Source organism: Microcaecilia unicolor, chromosome 1 (assembly GCF_901765095.1).
Source record: "Microcaecilia unicolor chromosome 1, aMicUni1.1, whole genome shotgun sequence".
Taxonomy (NCBI): Eukaryota; Metazoa; Chordata; class Amphibia; order Gymnophiona; family Siphonopidae; genus Microcaecilia; species Microcaecilia unicolor.
Genome location: NC_044031.1, coordinates 494225876 through 494242387, shown reverse-complemented (window position 1 = coordinate 494242387; position 16512 = coordinate 494225876). Strand labels below are relative to the sequence as shown.

General features: G+C 42.1%; 1 protein-coding gene across 1 annotated transcript in view; it reads right to left on the bottom strand.

Moving 5' to 3' along the window:
- Positions 1-16512, bottom strand: part of LOC115477536 (lipoxygenase homology domain-containing protein 1-like) — a 428353-nt gene that overhangs the window by 97911 nt on the left and 313930 nt on the right. The window contains exons 32-34 of the mRNA XM_030214471.1: positions 10310-10551; positions 7413-7530; positions 3564-3712 (exon numbers count right to left, since the gene is read on the bottom strand). Coding sequence (XP_030070331.1) covers positions 3564-3712; positions 7413-7530; positions 10310-10551 — 509 coding nt within the window. The remainder of the gene's footprint in view (positions 1-3563; positions 3713-7412; positions 7531-10309; positions 10552-16512) is intronic.

Below are 16512 nucleotides of genomic sequence, written 5' to 3'. Positions count from 1 at the left end.
TAGATAGATAGATAGATAGATAGATAGATAGATAGATAGATAGATAGATAGATAGATAGATAGATATAACTTTAATGTACACATACCAAATTTTATAAATGGTGCCGTTTATAGAATAGTGCTTAGCGCCGGGACCTGAGCTGAGGACTTACACCAACTAAACCCTGGTATAAATCCATGCACCTAAATTAGGTGTGGATCCCCCTTACTCTATAACAGTGTGCATAAATTGCAGGAATCCCCCTGATTCACCCATGACCCTCCCATGGCTGCACCCTCTTTTTGGAGCCACACATAAAATTTACACGCGGATCCTGGCATGTAAACATGTATCTGTAAATTTAAATTAATCCCAGTGACAACTGATTATTAGGGCCCAATTATCAATGCTAATTGGCTCATTATTCAATTGAACTTGCAAATTGGGCATACATCCAAACTGACATGCGTAATTCTAAGCGCCATATATAGAATTTGTGGGATAAGTACTTAAGTACACATTAAGAAACATGAGAAAATATATGCAGTACATGAATATGTAAACAAAGCCCATATGGTAATAGCTTCCTTAGACAACTTGATCACAGGCAATACAAATATAAAGTAACTATAACAGACAAAAATATAAATACATGAATGCAAACTCCAAAAGTAATGATCTAAGTGATCAATTAAAATAAAATAATAATAATAATATGAGTAATGATATGAATAAGAAACTTCAACAAAATATAAGTTTAGTACAAATCAGATAGGAAGTGCACATTTCAATGCAAATGCTATAGCTAAAATCATTAACTCTTGTTAACAATGATGGGTTGCAATACAATACAATACAATACAATACAATACAATACAATGAGTTTCTTCTATCCCACATAGTCCCACGAAACACAAAAAAACAAACAAACAAACAGGCAAACGATCTGCAAGATCAAGAACAACAGAAAAAAAAGCAGACCACGTAAAAGGTAAAATGATATTTATTTCGAAGTCATCAAAACAACAATCAGTTGTTTACTGTTTTGATGACTTGGAAAGAAATATCACTTTAATTTTTATGTGGTCTGCTCTTTTTTTCTGTAGTCCCATGGGAGCTCCATGCAGCTAACAATATGAAACAGAGGGCCTTTTTACTAAACAGCAGTAAAAAAAAAAGTGGCCTGCGGTAGTATAGGCGCATGTACTGGTTGCGCACCAGGCCAGTTTTTACCGCTTCTACAAAAAAGGGCTTTTTAAAATGGGACGGGAAAAGAGCCTGCGGTAAAAATGAAACCAGCATGCACACAAAACCGGCCTGAGCCTTTAACGCCACCCATTGATCTAGCAGTAAAGGATCATGCGATACACATGTGGTGACCGGTCGGTACGCGTCAAGTGCCGATTTTCGCCGGAACTGGTGTGCTTAAGAGGAAATAAATAAATATTTCATCCATGCGTTATGGGTGCACACCAAATCTGAAATTACCACCAGGAGGACATGCTGGCCTGGCCGTAGTCTCATTTGGGCGCGCATTGCATGTTTGTAGAGCCTAGCACAGCTTAGTAAAAGGGCCCCAGAGAGAGATACAGGCAACATTCAAGTCATTAATTCAACCAATAAAATACACATTATTGAAGGAACTTCTTTAAAAAGATACATTTTAAGTACTTTCCTAAACAAATGACAATGAGCAGTTGATCTTATCTCCAAAGGAAGGGAGTTCCACCATTTAACTGACTGTTAAGAAAAATATCCATAAACTCACTCTGGGATCTGGCTGCAGTATTCTGACAGGTCTGCAATTTTTTCAACAGAGCTTCTGTTAAGCCCACAAATATTGCACTGCAACAGTCCAACTGTGCTAGAAGTAAAGTCTGAGCTATCAATCTATTGCAGGAAAAGTTAACCTCTGTCTAATTATGATGCTCTTTTACAAAGTTGTGGTAAGCACTGGTGTGTGCTTACTGCAAGTTAAAAACGCCTGCCGTGGAGCACGCTGAGGTGTCCTGCAGTAGTTTTAGCAAATATATGTGCTTCCCTCACGCTACATAATTTTTAGCACTGGGGGTGGAGAAAATAGACGTAGTTAAGGGCTCATGTACTAATGGAAAAATTAGCACATGGCCATTATTGCCAATATACAAGAACTGGCCATTTTATTCACTCATGAAAAGGTGGCCTCAGCACGCAGGAAACCCACACACTAGTAATAGCGCAGGCCATGTTTAAACGCAGCTTTTTAAAAGGTCCCTTATGTTAATATATGAGCAGTGGACGAATAGGCAACATTCTCTGTATTTTACAAATTCTAAGTTAGGGATGGCAGATGAACCTAAACTTGTGGTTACAGCAAAGTTAGGAGATTATTAAGTGAATGAAAATGAATAACTTACTCTCCACTGTGATCCGATTTTGAACCCAATTATGGGGGAACACTAAGTTTTACTAAGGGGCCCTTTTACAAAAGGCGCATAAGTGCTTCGAGTGCAAATTGGCATTACCGCCTGGCTAGCACAAGTGCCTGGTGGTAATTCCGAGTTTGACATGTGCCAAAAACATGCATTAGAAAATAATTTTCTATTTTCTACCACTGGAGCATTCCCAGCGGTTATCAGAATTTGGCATACGCTGGACGGTTACCACACGGGTAACATGTGAGCTCTTACTGCTAAATCAATGGGTGACGTTAAGGGCTCAGGTCATAAATAGACATGCGCCCCCCCGAACCCCCCCCCCCCCCCGTTTTCCCAGTCACACAGGAGAAATGGTTCAGCACACATCCATTTCACACGCCCACACTACTGCAGCCCACTTTTTAGTACATGTTTGTAAAAGGGTCCCTAAATTTGCCAAGTTGTTTTGCTTTTAGTCATCATGTACGAGCAGGTATTTTAAAAAATTTGTTATCGAATCCAATACACCATAGCTGTTTTTCTGTGATAGTAACAATAGCATAGCATTCAGTTATGAGGTTTGGATTTGCCTTTCTCCCGAACCGAACTGCACCCTTGCTAGGTTAGATGAAAACTGCACTCATACTAGCTGGGCCTTGCAGTCTGTCTTGGTATGCTGGTGCTGGTTTTCTGGTAGTTTTGTTTGGTGCACTATTTTCACAGGTAAGGCCTGCATGAGAGCTAGAAAGATCTGTGATCTACAGGACAGGGTGTTAATTTGGAATTCTGCCAGTTTAGTCTTTTTAATCCAAATGAGGCGTGTGACGGCTTTCACCATGAGATTTTGCTGCATGCCTCACTTTAGGGAGCAGGAGAGATGAATAAAAGTATCCGCTCTGATTTCTATGACTGAAAAGCTGCTTTTGCAAGCAAATAGAAACCTGGAACTCCAGCAGACCAGGCACTGGCGTGCCTCCTTTCAAAACTCGCTTCACTAACCCCCCAAACTAGATGGATTGTGGTGTAAGCAAAAGTCCTCTGGATTTCTGTACACTATCATGAGTCTGCAATTACACAGCTTAACAATGTAAGTAGGAAACGCGTGTCATGCTGTAATGAAACAGAATTTTTATTGATGTTACACTCTAATAAGAATAATAGGGCATTCAAAACCCTGACTGCCTTACCTTTTCTTTTGTGAAAACATGATCTCCTTTTCTAGAAAGCTTTCTTCTGCCTGTGTCTCCCATGGTTCCTCGCAGAGTCACATACACTTCTGCTTCTGTGCCTGATTTTGAGGCCTGGCCCGTTGTAATGTCCAAGAAATATTCTTTCACTGAAAATCACCATCAAATTCATAGATTATGTTCAGGTAAATATTAGCATTTAGGGGTGTAGTTTTTAATGTGGGCTACTGTTAAGACGTGTTATTTTACCACCAACTCATGCTATTTTATCACAGGTCCCATTTTATGCAATGAGACTCAGGGGGTCTTTTACTAAGGCTTGCTGGTGTTTTTAGTGCACGCTAAAAAAAAGGCGCATGCTAAATGCTACAGACGCCAATGTATTCCTATGGGCATCTTTAGCATTTAGCGTGTGCCTATTTTTAACTCATGCTAAAAACGCCAGCGTACCTAAGTAAAAGACCCTCCTAGTTACTAATAACTGGGGTTAACAGTAAAATAACGTCTTGATGGTAGCTCATGTTGATAACGTCTCCCCTCAATTGCCAGTTGTACAAAAAGGCTTTTTGTTTTTTAGGGGTAATTTTAATTCAGGTTCCTCTTTCCCACATGCATCACTTTGCACTTGCTCACATTAAACGTCATTTCCCATTTAGATGCCCAGTGTCCCAGTCTCGTAAGGTCCTTTTGTAATTTTTCACAATTTTCTAGCGATTTAACAACTTTGAACAACTTTGTGTCATCAGCAAATTTAATTACCTCACTAGTTACTCCCATCTCTAGATCATTGAGAATACTGATCATTTAACCCTACTCTCTGTTTTCTATCTTTTAACCAGTTTTTTAATCCACAATAGGACGCTACCTCCTATCCCATGTTGGCGCCTAACTTTAGGAATGCCTATACTATTTTATGACAGCATCTTGACCTCAAGAAGCTATTACAGAAGCGAATGGCATCTAGGTGCCAATTTATAGAACTGACACCTTAGTGTTTCTCTAAGTGACTATGAGGGGCATTTTCGATAGTGTGTCTAAGTCGGACTTTGGATATTTTGCGCTAAACGCACAAGATTTTGTGCTTTGTGCATTTATCTTTTTAGGCCATTAATAATAAAAAAAAGGCACAAGTTAAAAACACACAAAATCAAGCCATTGAGATGTAGGAGTGACCAGAATTTTTAGCAGACTGGTCCTCCAGACATCCCAGGAAAGGAATGGGGCACCCTAGGTGGCACTGCTGTGGACTTTATATAAATGCTCCCAGGTACACATCTCACCGTTGCTCCCTTATCTTGTCCGTTGAGCCCTCCAAAACACACCAAAAACCCACTAACCACAACTGTACACCACTACAATAGCCTTTATGGGCAAAAAGGGCACTTATATATGGGTACAGTGCATAGGTGCCAACTGTTCAAAATTATTGGGGGTGCTAAGCCCAGTGGAAATAACCCCTCTCTGGACACTTACAAGGTATTTTCTCAATATTGGGGGTGCTCAGGCACCCACAGAGTCGGCTCCTATGGTGCAGTGGGTTTCTGGTGAGTTTTGGAGGGCTCACAGTTGTCACCACAAGTGTAACAGGTAGGGGAAGGTATGGGCCTTCGTCCACCTGTCTACAGTGCACTCCACCGACCGGTAGATTACTCAAGGAACCAATATGCTGCTCTAATGGACCTGGCTATAACATTTGAGGATGTCATAGAGACTTGTGAGTACTATTTTTATTCACATTTTGGAGGTGGGAGAGAGGCAGTGACCACTCAGGGAGTAAGGGGGAGGGTTCATCCCTAATTCCCTCCAGTAGTCATTCAGGGAACCTTTTTTGTTCCATTATGGCTGTAAAATGTCCAAGTCCTAAGCCCACCCTACTCCTGCCTTTGAAATGCACACGACATGCCCCCTTGTGATTTGGACGCACTGCAGAGGAATTACATAGATAGACATTTGCAAAACAGGTTTTGAAAATACCAATTTTTCAATGTTTTGAGAAGATTTTCATCCAAATGCTGCTTTATGACACTTTATAAAACTTTTTCTCTCTCAAAAATGAGCCCCAAAGTATCTTATGCAGTGAACTGCCTAAACTACTGAAGTGGGCTTTCAACTAGGACTGTCAAGGGTAGGTGAACAAAGCCCCCGGATAAGTAAAATCCCTCACATAAACAAAATATTAAACTCTTCTATAGAAATGGAAAAATAACAGCAACATCTGAAAAGCTGGGAGGGAGTGACATTTTAGAATGCACAAACAAACCAGATTGAGACATCCTGGTGGTGCTGTCTACAATTATGCAAATATTTTTTAAAAAAGATACTGCTGATTTAGATCCTTTTCTAAAATTTGTGCAGGACTGAATGTCTAAGTAGCGGCTATGGCTGGCGCGAGGACCCATTTTAGTAATCAGATGCCTATAGCTTTGACTGTGACAACCCTGCCACATGGGTGTGTCAGGTTCAACACTTTGACACCTGTGTGGGATTTTAGAACACAGATGTTGAAATGCCAGAAATAACATACTTGTGGTGCTACCCTTTCCACCTCCCTGATCTGATCATCCCTGAGCAGACTGGCCCCTCGATCTGTGCCCCCAAAATCCCCCACAATGCCCTGATAAAAACATACCCTGAGCACCACCTCCACTCACACCGAAGTCCCCAATCCCCCTCCATGACCCTCCCCCAATGAATTGGCCGTCCCACACAGCCCAACCATCTTGGGTGAATAGAGATGGTTAATGAATCCCAATAAATAAGTATAGAAAAACAAGATTTTAAAGGTGACCTGTATGTCCAATTTCATTGACATACTGTTTACTAACAAAGGTTTTATATGGTCATAATTTCATACATAACCCAGTAGCTGAATTACAATATTGTGTAAAGACTGGAAATGTTTAAAAAGATATTGAGGAAGGCCAGCTTAAATAAGTAGGTAATGCCTACTTGCTGAGCAAAACGCCAAGAAAATGCATTTTGTTTCGCAACCAAGTATATTCTCCTTCTTCAGGTGGACTTTCATAGTGTTGAGTCACTGTATTTTAACTTAAAACTAACTCAGTTAGTGTTATTTAAATTGACCTCTGAGACAGGCATTAGTTAAGCCGAAACACAGCCTGTGCTGGGTCTTTAATAAAGCACACTTGTTCCATTCTTGAGAGTTCTTTCTGCTTTTTTCTGGACTGTAAATGCTCGTGTCCAATTGTTGGCAGTTATATGCACAAATCCAGGTATTCTATAACATTGCGCCAAATTTCTAGGAATGCCCCTGATTCACCCATGCCCCTCTCATGGCCCATCCTCTTTTCAGTTGCACGCTATGAAATTGGCTCATATAGAATAGGACATGGGGCAGATCCACACTTAACTCATAATTATTTCCACTTAAGTGCTACTTAACACCAGTAATTGATTATTAGCACTTAACTGGCAATATAGTGTTTAGATATGTTCTTCAAGCACCCAAGTGCTTGACAAACATATCTTGCAATTTGTGCTCTCTTAACATTAGGGTAAGAGATTAGCTGAATCCAGGGGTCAATTTTATTCTGTGCTTTACTTTTTGTATGTGACCTTACAAAGATCCCACAAATCTCATAGGACAGTTAGAAAAGATTGGTAGGGGAGTTAAAACAATAGGGTCAACTGAAATATCAGAGCTAAATTCTGGATACTCTATCAACATTTCGACAGCTGAGGTTCATGTTGTCAAACTCACTCACTCACCACTTGAAGTTCATTATTTTCAATGAGAATTGTGTCAACAGTATTACAACAACAAGTATAAAACAACCTACACTACAAAAAAAAAATCTCATAAAAGAATAAGGTAACTGAGAAACCAACCTGTACGTATATCGCAGCCAGATATTAGAACTGGAAGCTCAGCTGCTGTGCAGCCCTCCAAAGTTTTAAAAAATGGAAATTCCAGAATTTCTCCGGTTTGTTTATGTTGAAGTTTCACCTACATGCACATAACAATTTTAAAAAAATTGAAACCCTGATAGGCATTATGGGCTGAAACCTAGTGTAATTCATGGGCGCACATCTCCGGTATTCTATAACAATCTGCACAAATTTTAGGAACGCCCCTTATTCGCTCATATACCTCCCATGGCCACCCCCCCCTTTGAGTTGTGCACCATGGGATTTGGCCACACATTGTTATAGAACAGCACGCAGAAACATGTGCTCACAAATCCAAATTGGTGCAAATTAGTGCCGATTAGCGCCAAATTACTGGTACTAATTAACTTGTGACACAAATCGAGGGATGGGCATCCTTCTCCTAAGGGCGCCCAAATCGGCATAATCGAAAGCCGATTTTGGGCGGATACAACTGCTTTCCGTCGCAAGGGGGCGTGTCGGCAGTGTACAGAAGTGGTTAAGAGATGGCCGGCCTCGGCTAATAATGGAAAAAAGAAAGGCAGCCCTGACGAGCATTTGGCCGACTTTACTGGGTCCCTTTTTGTTCACGACCAAGCCTTGAAAAGGTGCCCGAACTGACCAGATGACCACTGGAGGGAGTCGGGGATCACCTCCCCTTACTCCCCCAGTAGTCACCAACACCCTTCCACCCAAAAAAAAATTAAAAAAACATTTTTTGCCAGCCTCAAATGTCATATCCAGCTCCATCACAGCAGTATGCAGGTCCCTGGAGCACTTTTTAGTGGGTACTGCAGTGCACTTCAGGCAGGCAGTCCCAGGCCCATCCCCCCTACCTGTTACACTTGTGGTGGTAAATGGGAGCCTTCCAAAACCCACCCGAAACCCACTGTACCCACATCTGTGCCCCCGTTACCCTTTAAGGGCTATAGTAGTGTTGTACAGTTGTGGGGAGTGGGGGTTGGGGGGCTCAGCCCCCAAGGTAAGGGAGCTATGCACCTGGGAGCAATTTGTGACGTCCACTGCAGTGCCCCCTAGGGTGCCCGGTTGGTGTCCTGGCATGTGAGGGGGACCAGTGCACTAAAATGCTGGCTCCTCCCACGACCAAATGGCTTGGATTTGGCCAGTTTTGAGATGGGCGCCCCTTAGTTTCCATTATATGCGAAAACCGAGGTCGGCCATCTCTAAGGTCGACCCAAATGTAGAGATTTGGCCGTCCCCGACTGCATTATCGAAACGAAAGGTGGCTGCCCATCTTGTTTCGATAATACGGTCGGGGACGCCTCTTTATCGGGCCGTCCTTAGAGGTGAGCGCCCTTATAGATGGGCGCCCCTGTTCGATTATGCCCCTCTATATTGGTCATCCAAAAGGAAAATGAATTTATCCCAGAGACTAGGAAAGAGATCAACCGATGAGTAGGTTGCTACTTCAGTGGTTTTCATCTGTGTACTTCCTTCTTATTGGGATGTTTTTCTAAGCCTCTGGGATAAATTCATTATGTTGTTAACCACAATTAAAGTGTGGTAAGTGCAAAACCTCTACATTAACTGTTGGGAATATTCTCAGCATTTTGCCACACGTAAGTAGGTGGCATTAACTGCTCAGCATTATCTGTTGCATTAACTGTCAATGTGTAGTAATGAGCTCCATGTTAAATTTAAAGTGCAATCTCCACCTATTCCAGACCCTTTTCTGCATTAGCTATTTGATGCAGAAGTTACTGCGGGGTCCTTTTACTAAGGTGCACGGAAGAAATGACTTGCGGTAGTGTAGGCGCGGGTTTTGGGGGCGCACCAATCCATTTTTCAGCGCGCTTGTAAAAATAAAAGCCTTATTTTTAAACATTTTTTTATTGATGACACTCTGAAAAATACATCATTGCATTTGCATAGCTGATGTGACATAACACACTCTCAAAAAAATAAAATATTTGAGCAATACAATCAATGAACGTATCATCAACAGTTTTCAATTTCTTCCCCTTACATATTTTACACCCTCCCTCCTATCCACCCTTTATTTCCCGGACTTTCAGATATGAACAGTCTAGTAATGACAACATTCAAGTGACACTCTGCTTTATAATAATCCAATAACAATGCACACATAACAAGTAACATAGATGTCGACAAACCTCATACTTTACATATTCTCCCCCTTCCCTGCCCTTTATTAAGTGCCTATGCAAAAAACCTCTAACCAAAATTGAATGCAAGAGTCTTATACGCCCCTCTCCTGGGAGAATTTTTTTCCAAAAATAGACATGCAGCAAAATCAAAATTGCCATGTGTTCATTTTGGGTCTGTGACCTTACCGCCAGCCATTGACCTAGCGATAAAGTCTCACGCGGTAACTGGGCGGTAATGACCTACGCACGTCAAATGCCACTTGGCACGCGTCCAATACATGCGTCCGAAAATAAAAATTATTTTTGGGCCACACATATTGGAGACGCACCAAAAATGAAATTGCTGCAAGAGCCATGCGGTAGCCGGGCAGTAACTCCATTTTGGCGCGCACTGGGCACATGTAGACTCTTACACAGCTTAGTAAAAAGGCCCCTGCATTCATTAACTGTTAGTGCTGGCCCACACTTATTGTTAGTATGTGGAAAGGCTGTGTTTCACTGGAAGGCTGGCTGAAGAGTGTACAGTAAGCAAAGTTAAATAGAGAACGTGGTCCCAGAGTTTTTGAATGAAGTCTCTATGTTTCTGTACCCTACTGGGAAAACATTATAAAGGAAGCACTAGTGAGACAGGAGGATTACTGAAACAGTGTTGCATTTTTCTGTGTTGTATAACGCAAAAACAAAGAGAAAAACATCTTCCCCTCCCCCCCCAAAAAAATGAGATCTTACTTCACAGCAATGCCAGCACTCTCCATCTCTTCCGTTCTCCATCTGCAGGCGAACTTTTTCGATAGCTCCAAATTTTTTATCTAGTTCTATGCTGGTTTGGTAAGTTTTTCTCTGTGTAAGGGATCCTTTAGGAACCAAAACCGGACCATGCGTGCCGTTTCTACAGCAAATCATTAAGGCCGCCTCAGCATTAATGTCAGTGCAGTGACTGTCGCTAGTTGTGAGTGTAACATCCCAAGTACCTATTCAAAGAAATAAAATACAGTATATTATACAAAACTATTAATATAGAATGGACATCGAACTATACAACATAAAAACATAAATGAACATTACTGACTGACATTAAAACTGGCCAAACAAATATACTTCAACATGCCTCATTTAATAAATAAATAATTAAGATTGTTTATTTCCAAGACCAGAGGCATTGGTTCAGGATGTTAAAGGGTACCAACAGGGGCGGACTGACAGTGTCAGGGCCCCCAGGCAGTAAAGGTCATTGCCACCCCCCCCCCCCCCCCCCGCCACTGCCCATCACCCCACCACTGCACCACCGCCCCCTTCCCGCACTGTCTCAGTTGCTGCTGTCCTGCCTTGAAGGGCCCTGGTTGTCTAGTGACTTCCTCGGGGGCAGGAAAGAACCCCACTCTGTCCTGCCTGCTATTGCTACTGTGCTCGGCGGCACTGCTACCATGTTTTTAAAATGACTGCTGAGACTTACCATGGTAGTCTCTCGGGTCTCAGCAGTCTCATCAGACTGCCGCAGGAAGTCTCGGTAGCCATTTTTAAAACACGGTGGTGCCAGCACCAACTGGCAGAATAGCAGCAGTGGAAAACAAAGAATGGGAATCTTTCCTGGCCCTACAGAGGCCATTAGACCATCAGGGCCCTTCAAGGTAGAACCAGGGAGAGCGGTGATGTGCAGCAGCAGTAGGCAACTGGGCAAAGCCTCTGGTCCCCCTAGAGCTTCTGGGCCTACCCGAATGGACAGTCTGCCCCTGGGCACAAAATCCCGGTTTGGTCTGCCTTCAAACTCTTAGAGGGTTAGACGCTGGATACTGGATTTTGGAACCATTTACCATCAGTGCTCTGAGCCAGTGCCTCACCTGGTCCAGTGGAGGAAGGGGTGGAAACGACTTGAGAGAGATGGGGAGATGGCAGATGCCGGATCACATTGGGAGGTGGGGGGAGTGGAAGGTGAGATACCATATCGCAGGTAGGGGGCGCTAATGCAAACATTGGTTCAGGGTGCCACAATCCCTTAAGCCGGCCCTGATTATTGACTAAGTCCAAGTTCTTGTTCTATCTCCTTCAGATACTTTCCCCCCCCCTCGTCTTTCTTATCTACTCAGGTTTCTTGGTCTGACCACGTTGCTGTCTACTTTACTGTCACAGTTTCAGCTCTGTCCCTTCCTATCTGAGATTCCCCAAAGTGGACTACACATCTATCTCAGGTCGATCATCATTATCTATCCCCATTCATCTTTTCTTTTCCTTTAAACTTTGCTTTTCTAGATTTTGAAGAACAAGCTAGGTGTTTACATCAAACCCTCTCTAGATCCATTGCACCTTACTTCTCCCAATGAAACAATGTACAGTATCATGGTGGACTGCAATTATTAAAACAGCATCTACAAAAAGCTGAACATAACTGGAGAAAAACTAGATCCCAGTCCAATTTAGCTATTTATAAATCAAAACTCAGGGACTACAATTATCATCTCAGAAAGGCAGAAAGATTTTTTTTTTTACTGATCAAATTAAAAAGGCTTCTAATCCAACCACTGAGCTCTATTCAATTTTCTGAAATTTGACATCTGCCCATTCCAAATCTGCAACTTTTTCAGAGACCCCTGCTGAGACCCTTGCACTGTATTTTTCCTCTAAAATTTCAGACCTCCTAAACTCTTTACCAGTTTCCCATCCCTCTGATCCTGCTCTTTTATTGACTCCTTCCTCCTCCCAAGTACTCTCCATTTTTCCAGATGACCTTTCTTCTTCTGGTAGTAATTGCTGTCATTTTCCAGGACTACCTTCTTGGTACTCATTTCAGCTACAGCCCCTTCATTCCCTTTCAAAGACAATGACATCCATGAGGACGACATCATTTTATGTCCTCATGGATAAAGATATCAGATTTGGGGCTCTTACCTAGTATGTTGACCTCAATTAATAGCCTTTCCTCAGGACAGGTCCCATCCACTTGGAAATCTGCCATAGTGTGTCGTATTCTGAAGAAGCCCTCAATGAACCCTCAAGTCCCAGCTAGTTACTGCCCAGTTTCAAATCTCTGTTTTCTATCAAAAATTTTAGAAAATATCTTTTTATCCAATTATCCTGTTTTGTAGAAACATCTTTGACCCTTCATCCAAAGCAGCCTAGCTTCAGAGCCCATTTTAGTACTGAAATAATCCTGGCGGCACTTCTTTGTGAAATTTACTCTTCTAGACAAACAACTTTTTGTCTTGGCTGCCTTACTGGATCTCTCAGCTATCTTTGATTTAGTCAGTCATTCACTGTTGCTTTCTCAGCTTTCTTCCCCTGGGACTTCTGGCACAGTATTAGCATGATTCACCTCTTTTCTTTTGGATCAATCTTACAAGGTCTATACTGCTTCCTCTTCATCACACTTAAACACCGTCCTCCCCAGTCCCATCCAATCTTAACCAATATATTTAGGAATCTTCAGGCTATTGACCCTTCTACTCTGTCCTCCAGTGTTTCAAATCTCTTCTCTACCACTATGTTATCCAAGTCTGTCAATGAGGCTGTCTCTTCCTATAATACTATTCCCTCCTCTGTTCTGGATACTCTCGCTCCTCCCATTCCCTGTTCTGTAAAACGTACCAAACCCCAGCCTTGGCTGACCTCTAGAATCCGCTTCCTACGTTCCTGTGCCCGCTCTGCCGAACACCTTTGGCTGAAATCCCTTGCCCGTGCTGACTTCATACAGTTCAAATTCTTGCTGGCCTCCTTCCAGTCTGCTCTTTTACTTGCCAAACAGGACTATTACATCCGGTTGACAAATTCTCTTGGCTCAAACCCTCGACGTCTCTTTGCCACACTGAACTCTCTCCTCAAAGTGCCTTCACCTCCAACCCCCCCCCTTCACTTTCCCCCCATACTCTGGCTGAGTACTTTCATGATAAGGTTCACAAGATTAAACTTGAATTCTCAACCAGGTCACCTCCACCTCTCCTTCTCTTAGTCCATTCTCTCAACCCTCCAACCCCTGCCTCCTTTTCTTCCTTTTCTGAAATCACTGAAGAGGAAACTACACATCTTCTTTCCTCCTCGAAACTAACTACCTGTTGCTCTGATCCTATTCCCACTCATCTACTTAACACTATCTCTCCTACTGTCATCCCTTTTATCTGTCATATCCTCAATCTTTCACTTTCCACTGTGACTGTTCCTGATGCCTTCAAACTGCCGTAGTCACACCACTCCTTAAAAAAACCTTCATTGGACCCTACCTGCCCTTCCAACTATCGCCCCATCTCCCTCCTTCCTTTCCTATCCAAGATACTGTTCACCTCCATTGCCTTGACTTTCTTTCATCTCAAGCTATTCTTAATCCACTTTAATCTGGCTTTTGCCCCTTCATTCAACTGAAACAGCATTGGCTAAAGTCTCCAATGATCTGTTCCTGGCCAGATCCAAAGGTCTCTATTCTATCCTCATCCTTCTCAATCTATCTGCTGCTTTTGACACTGTTGATCACAGCCTACTCCTTGATACGCTGTCCTCACTTGGATTTCAGGTCTCTGTTCTTTCCTGGTTTTCTTCTTATCTCTCCCAGCGTACCTTTATTTTATACTCTAGTGGATCCTCCTCTACTTCTATCCCACTGTCAGTTGGTGTACCTCAGGGATCTGTCCTTGGACCTCTTTTTTTCTCCATCTATACTTCTTCTCTTGGTACTCTGATCTCATCCCATGGTTTTCAGTATCATCTTTACGCTGATGACTCCTAGATCTACCTCTCCACACCAGAAATCTCAGCCGAAATCCAGGCCAAAGTATCAGCCTGCCTGTCTGTCATTGCTGCCTGGATGTCTCAGCACCATCTGAAACTAAACATGACCAAGACTGAGCTGCTTATCTTTCCCCCTAAACCAACCTCTCCTCCTCCCCCATTCTCTATTTCTGTGGATAACACTCTCATCCTTCCTGTCTCATCAGCTCGTAACCTTGGGGTCATCTTCAACTCCTACCTCTCCTTCTCTGCACATATTCAGCAGACTGCTGAAACCTGTTGTTTCTTTCTCTATAATATCACCAAAATTCACCCTTTCCTTTCTCAGAACACTACCAGAACCCTCATCCACACTCTTATCACCTCTTGCTTAGACTATTGCAACTTGCTTCTCACAGGTCTCCCACTTAGCCATCTCTCTCCTCTTCAATCTGTTCAAAATTCTGCTGCATGACTAATATTCCGCCAGTGTCATAATGCTCATAATAGCCCTCTCCTCAAGTCACTTCACTGGCTTCTTATCCGTTTCCGCATACAATTCAAACTCCTCTTATTGACCTATAAGTGCATTCACTCTGCAGCTCCTCAGTACCTCTCCAGTCTCATCTCTCCCTACATTCCTCCCCGGGAACTCTGTTCACTGGGTAAATCTCTCTTATCTGCACCCTTCTCCTCCACTGCTAATTCCAGACTCCGTTCCTTTTATCTTGCTATACCATATGCCTGGAATAGACTTCCTGAGCCGGTACGTCAAGCTCTATCTCTGGCCGTCTTCAAATCTAAGCTAAAAGCCCACCTTTTTGATGCTGCTTTTAACTCCTAACCCTTATTCACTTGTTCAGAACCCTTATCTTATCATCCTCACTTTAATATTCCCTTATCTTTTGTTTGTCCTGTTTGTCTGTCCTAATTAGATTGTAAGCTCTGTCGAGCAGGGACTGTCTCATCATGTTCAAGTGTACAGCGCTGCGTACGTCTAGTAGCACTATAGAAATGATAAGTAGTAGTAGTAGTTCCACTCCACTCATTATTTTATAGACCTCTATCATATCTCCCCTCAGCTGTCTTTTCTCCAAGCTGAAAAGCCCTAGCCACTTTAGCCTTTACTCATAGGGAAGTTGTCCCTTCAATTAGTTACACGACTCCAAAACAAATTCCTAATTAATACAAATTTATAAAATAAGAACGCTTTCAGAGATTTTTGGAACTGTTTGCAGTCCATTGTAAGTTTCAGTGGTACAGGCAATTCATTCCAAGTCCTCACTGCCAAGAATAAAAATAATGTGGCAAATAGCCTCATACTTGATCTTTGCACTACTAGGGTACTACAACATTAAGTAATGTTTAGATGAAGTATCATAATTTTTTCTAAAATACTAACCAAACACAACAGATATTCAGGAGCTTGACTATGTAAAACCAGAAACACAGAAGTACAAATTTTATCACCCTAGCCTCTACTGGTAGCCAAAAGTGTGGATAAGTTTTTAAAATGGTTTGTTTTGTTGAGGTCTTTATACAAGGAATTAAGAGAGTCATTCTCCATAATCCCAGGTAGTTTATTTCCACCTCCAACATAAAGTTAAAATTGGGCCTCACTATTTAAATGGCAGCACTTATAAAATTGGGGCAGCCACATGTGAAAATGCTGCTACTGACATATGAAAGCAACCAGGTCTGTGCTGTTCATTTTTTCAACGTGTATATTTGTAAAATGGCTGCTCCTGCTGCACATGCCAGCAAATACAGATGCACTCCTGCAGGTAGGTAGGGAAGGCTCAACATTGGCAGAAACCTTTTCTGAAATACCATTGGAACTCTAAACATACTGACTTGAGTATTTGATCTCTATTTTCTATGTAAAATGGGGCTCCACATGTTCCATAGGTATATCTATTACTTATGTAACGAGCAGGCTGTACCACCTTTCACCTTTTGGCTCTAAACAAGATCAGGGTGTAATGGTCATTTGAGTATGCGTTGCTAGGTGTGGTGAGAATCCAGATTCCTCTCCTTTCTTTATCCTATAACACCAGTGGTGTATTACACAGTTTCTCTTTCCTAGACACAGCCACTAGGGTTAACATTCAAAACTTGTGTTAACTATAGATCAGATATAAATAGTCACGTAATAATCAGAGAACTTCATACATAAAACATCATCTGTAATTGTAACAATGTATTTAATGCAGCCAAAACAACAATTTCATTATAGTCAATCA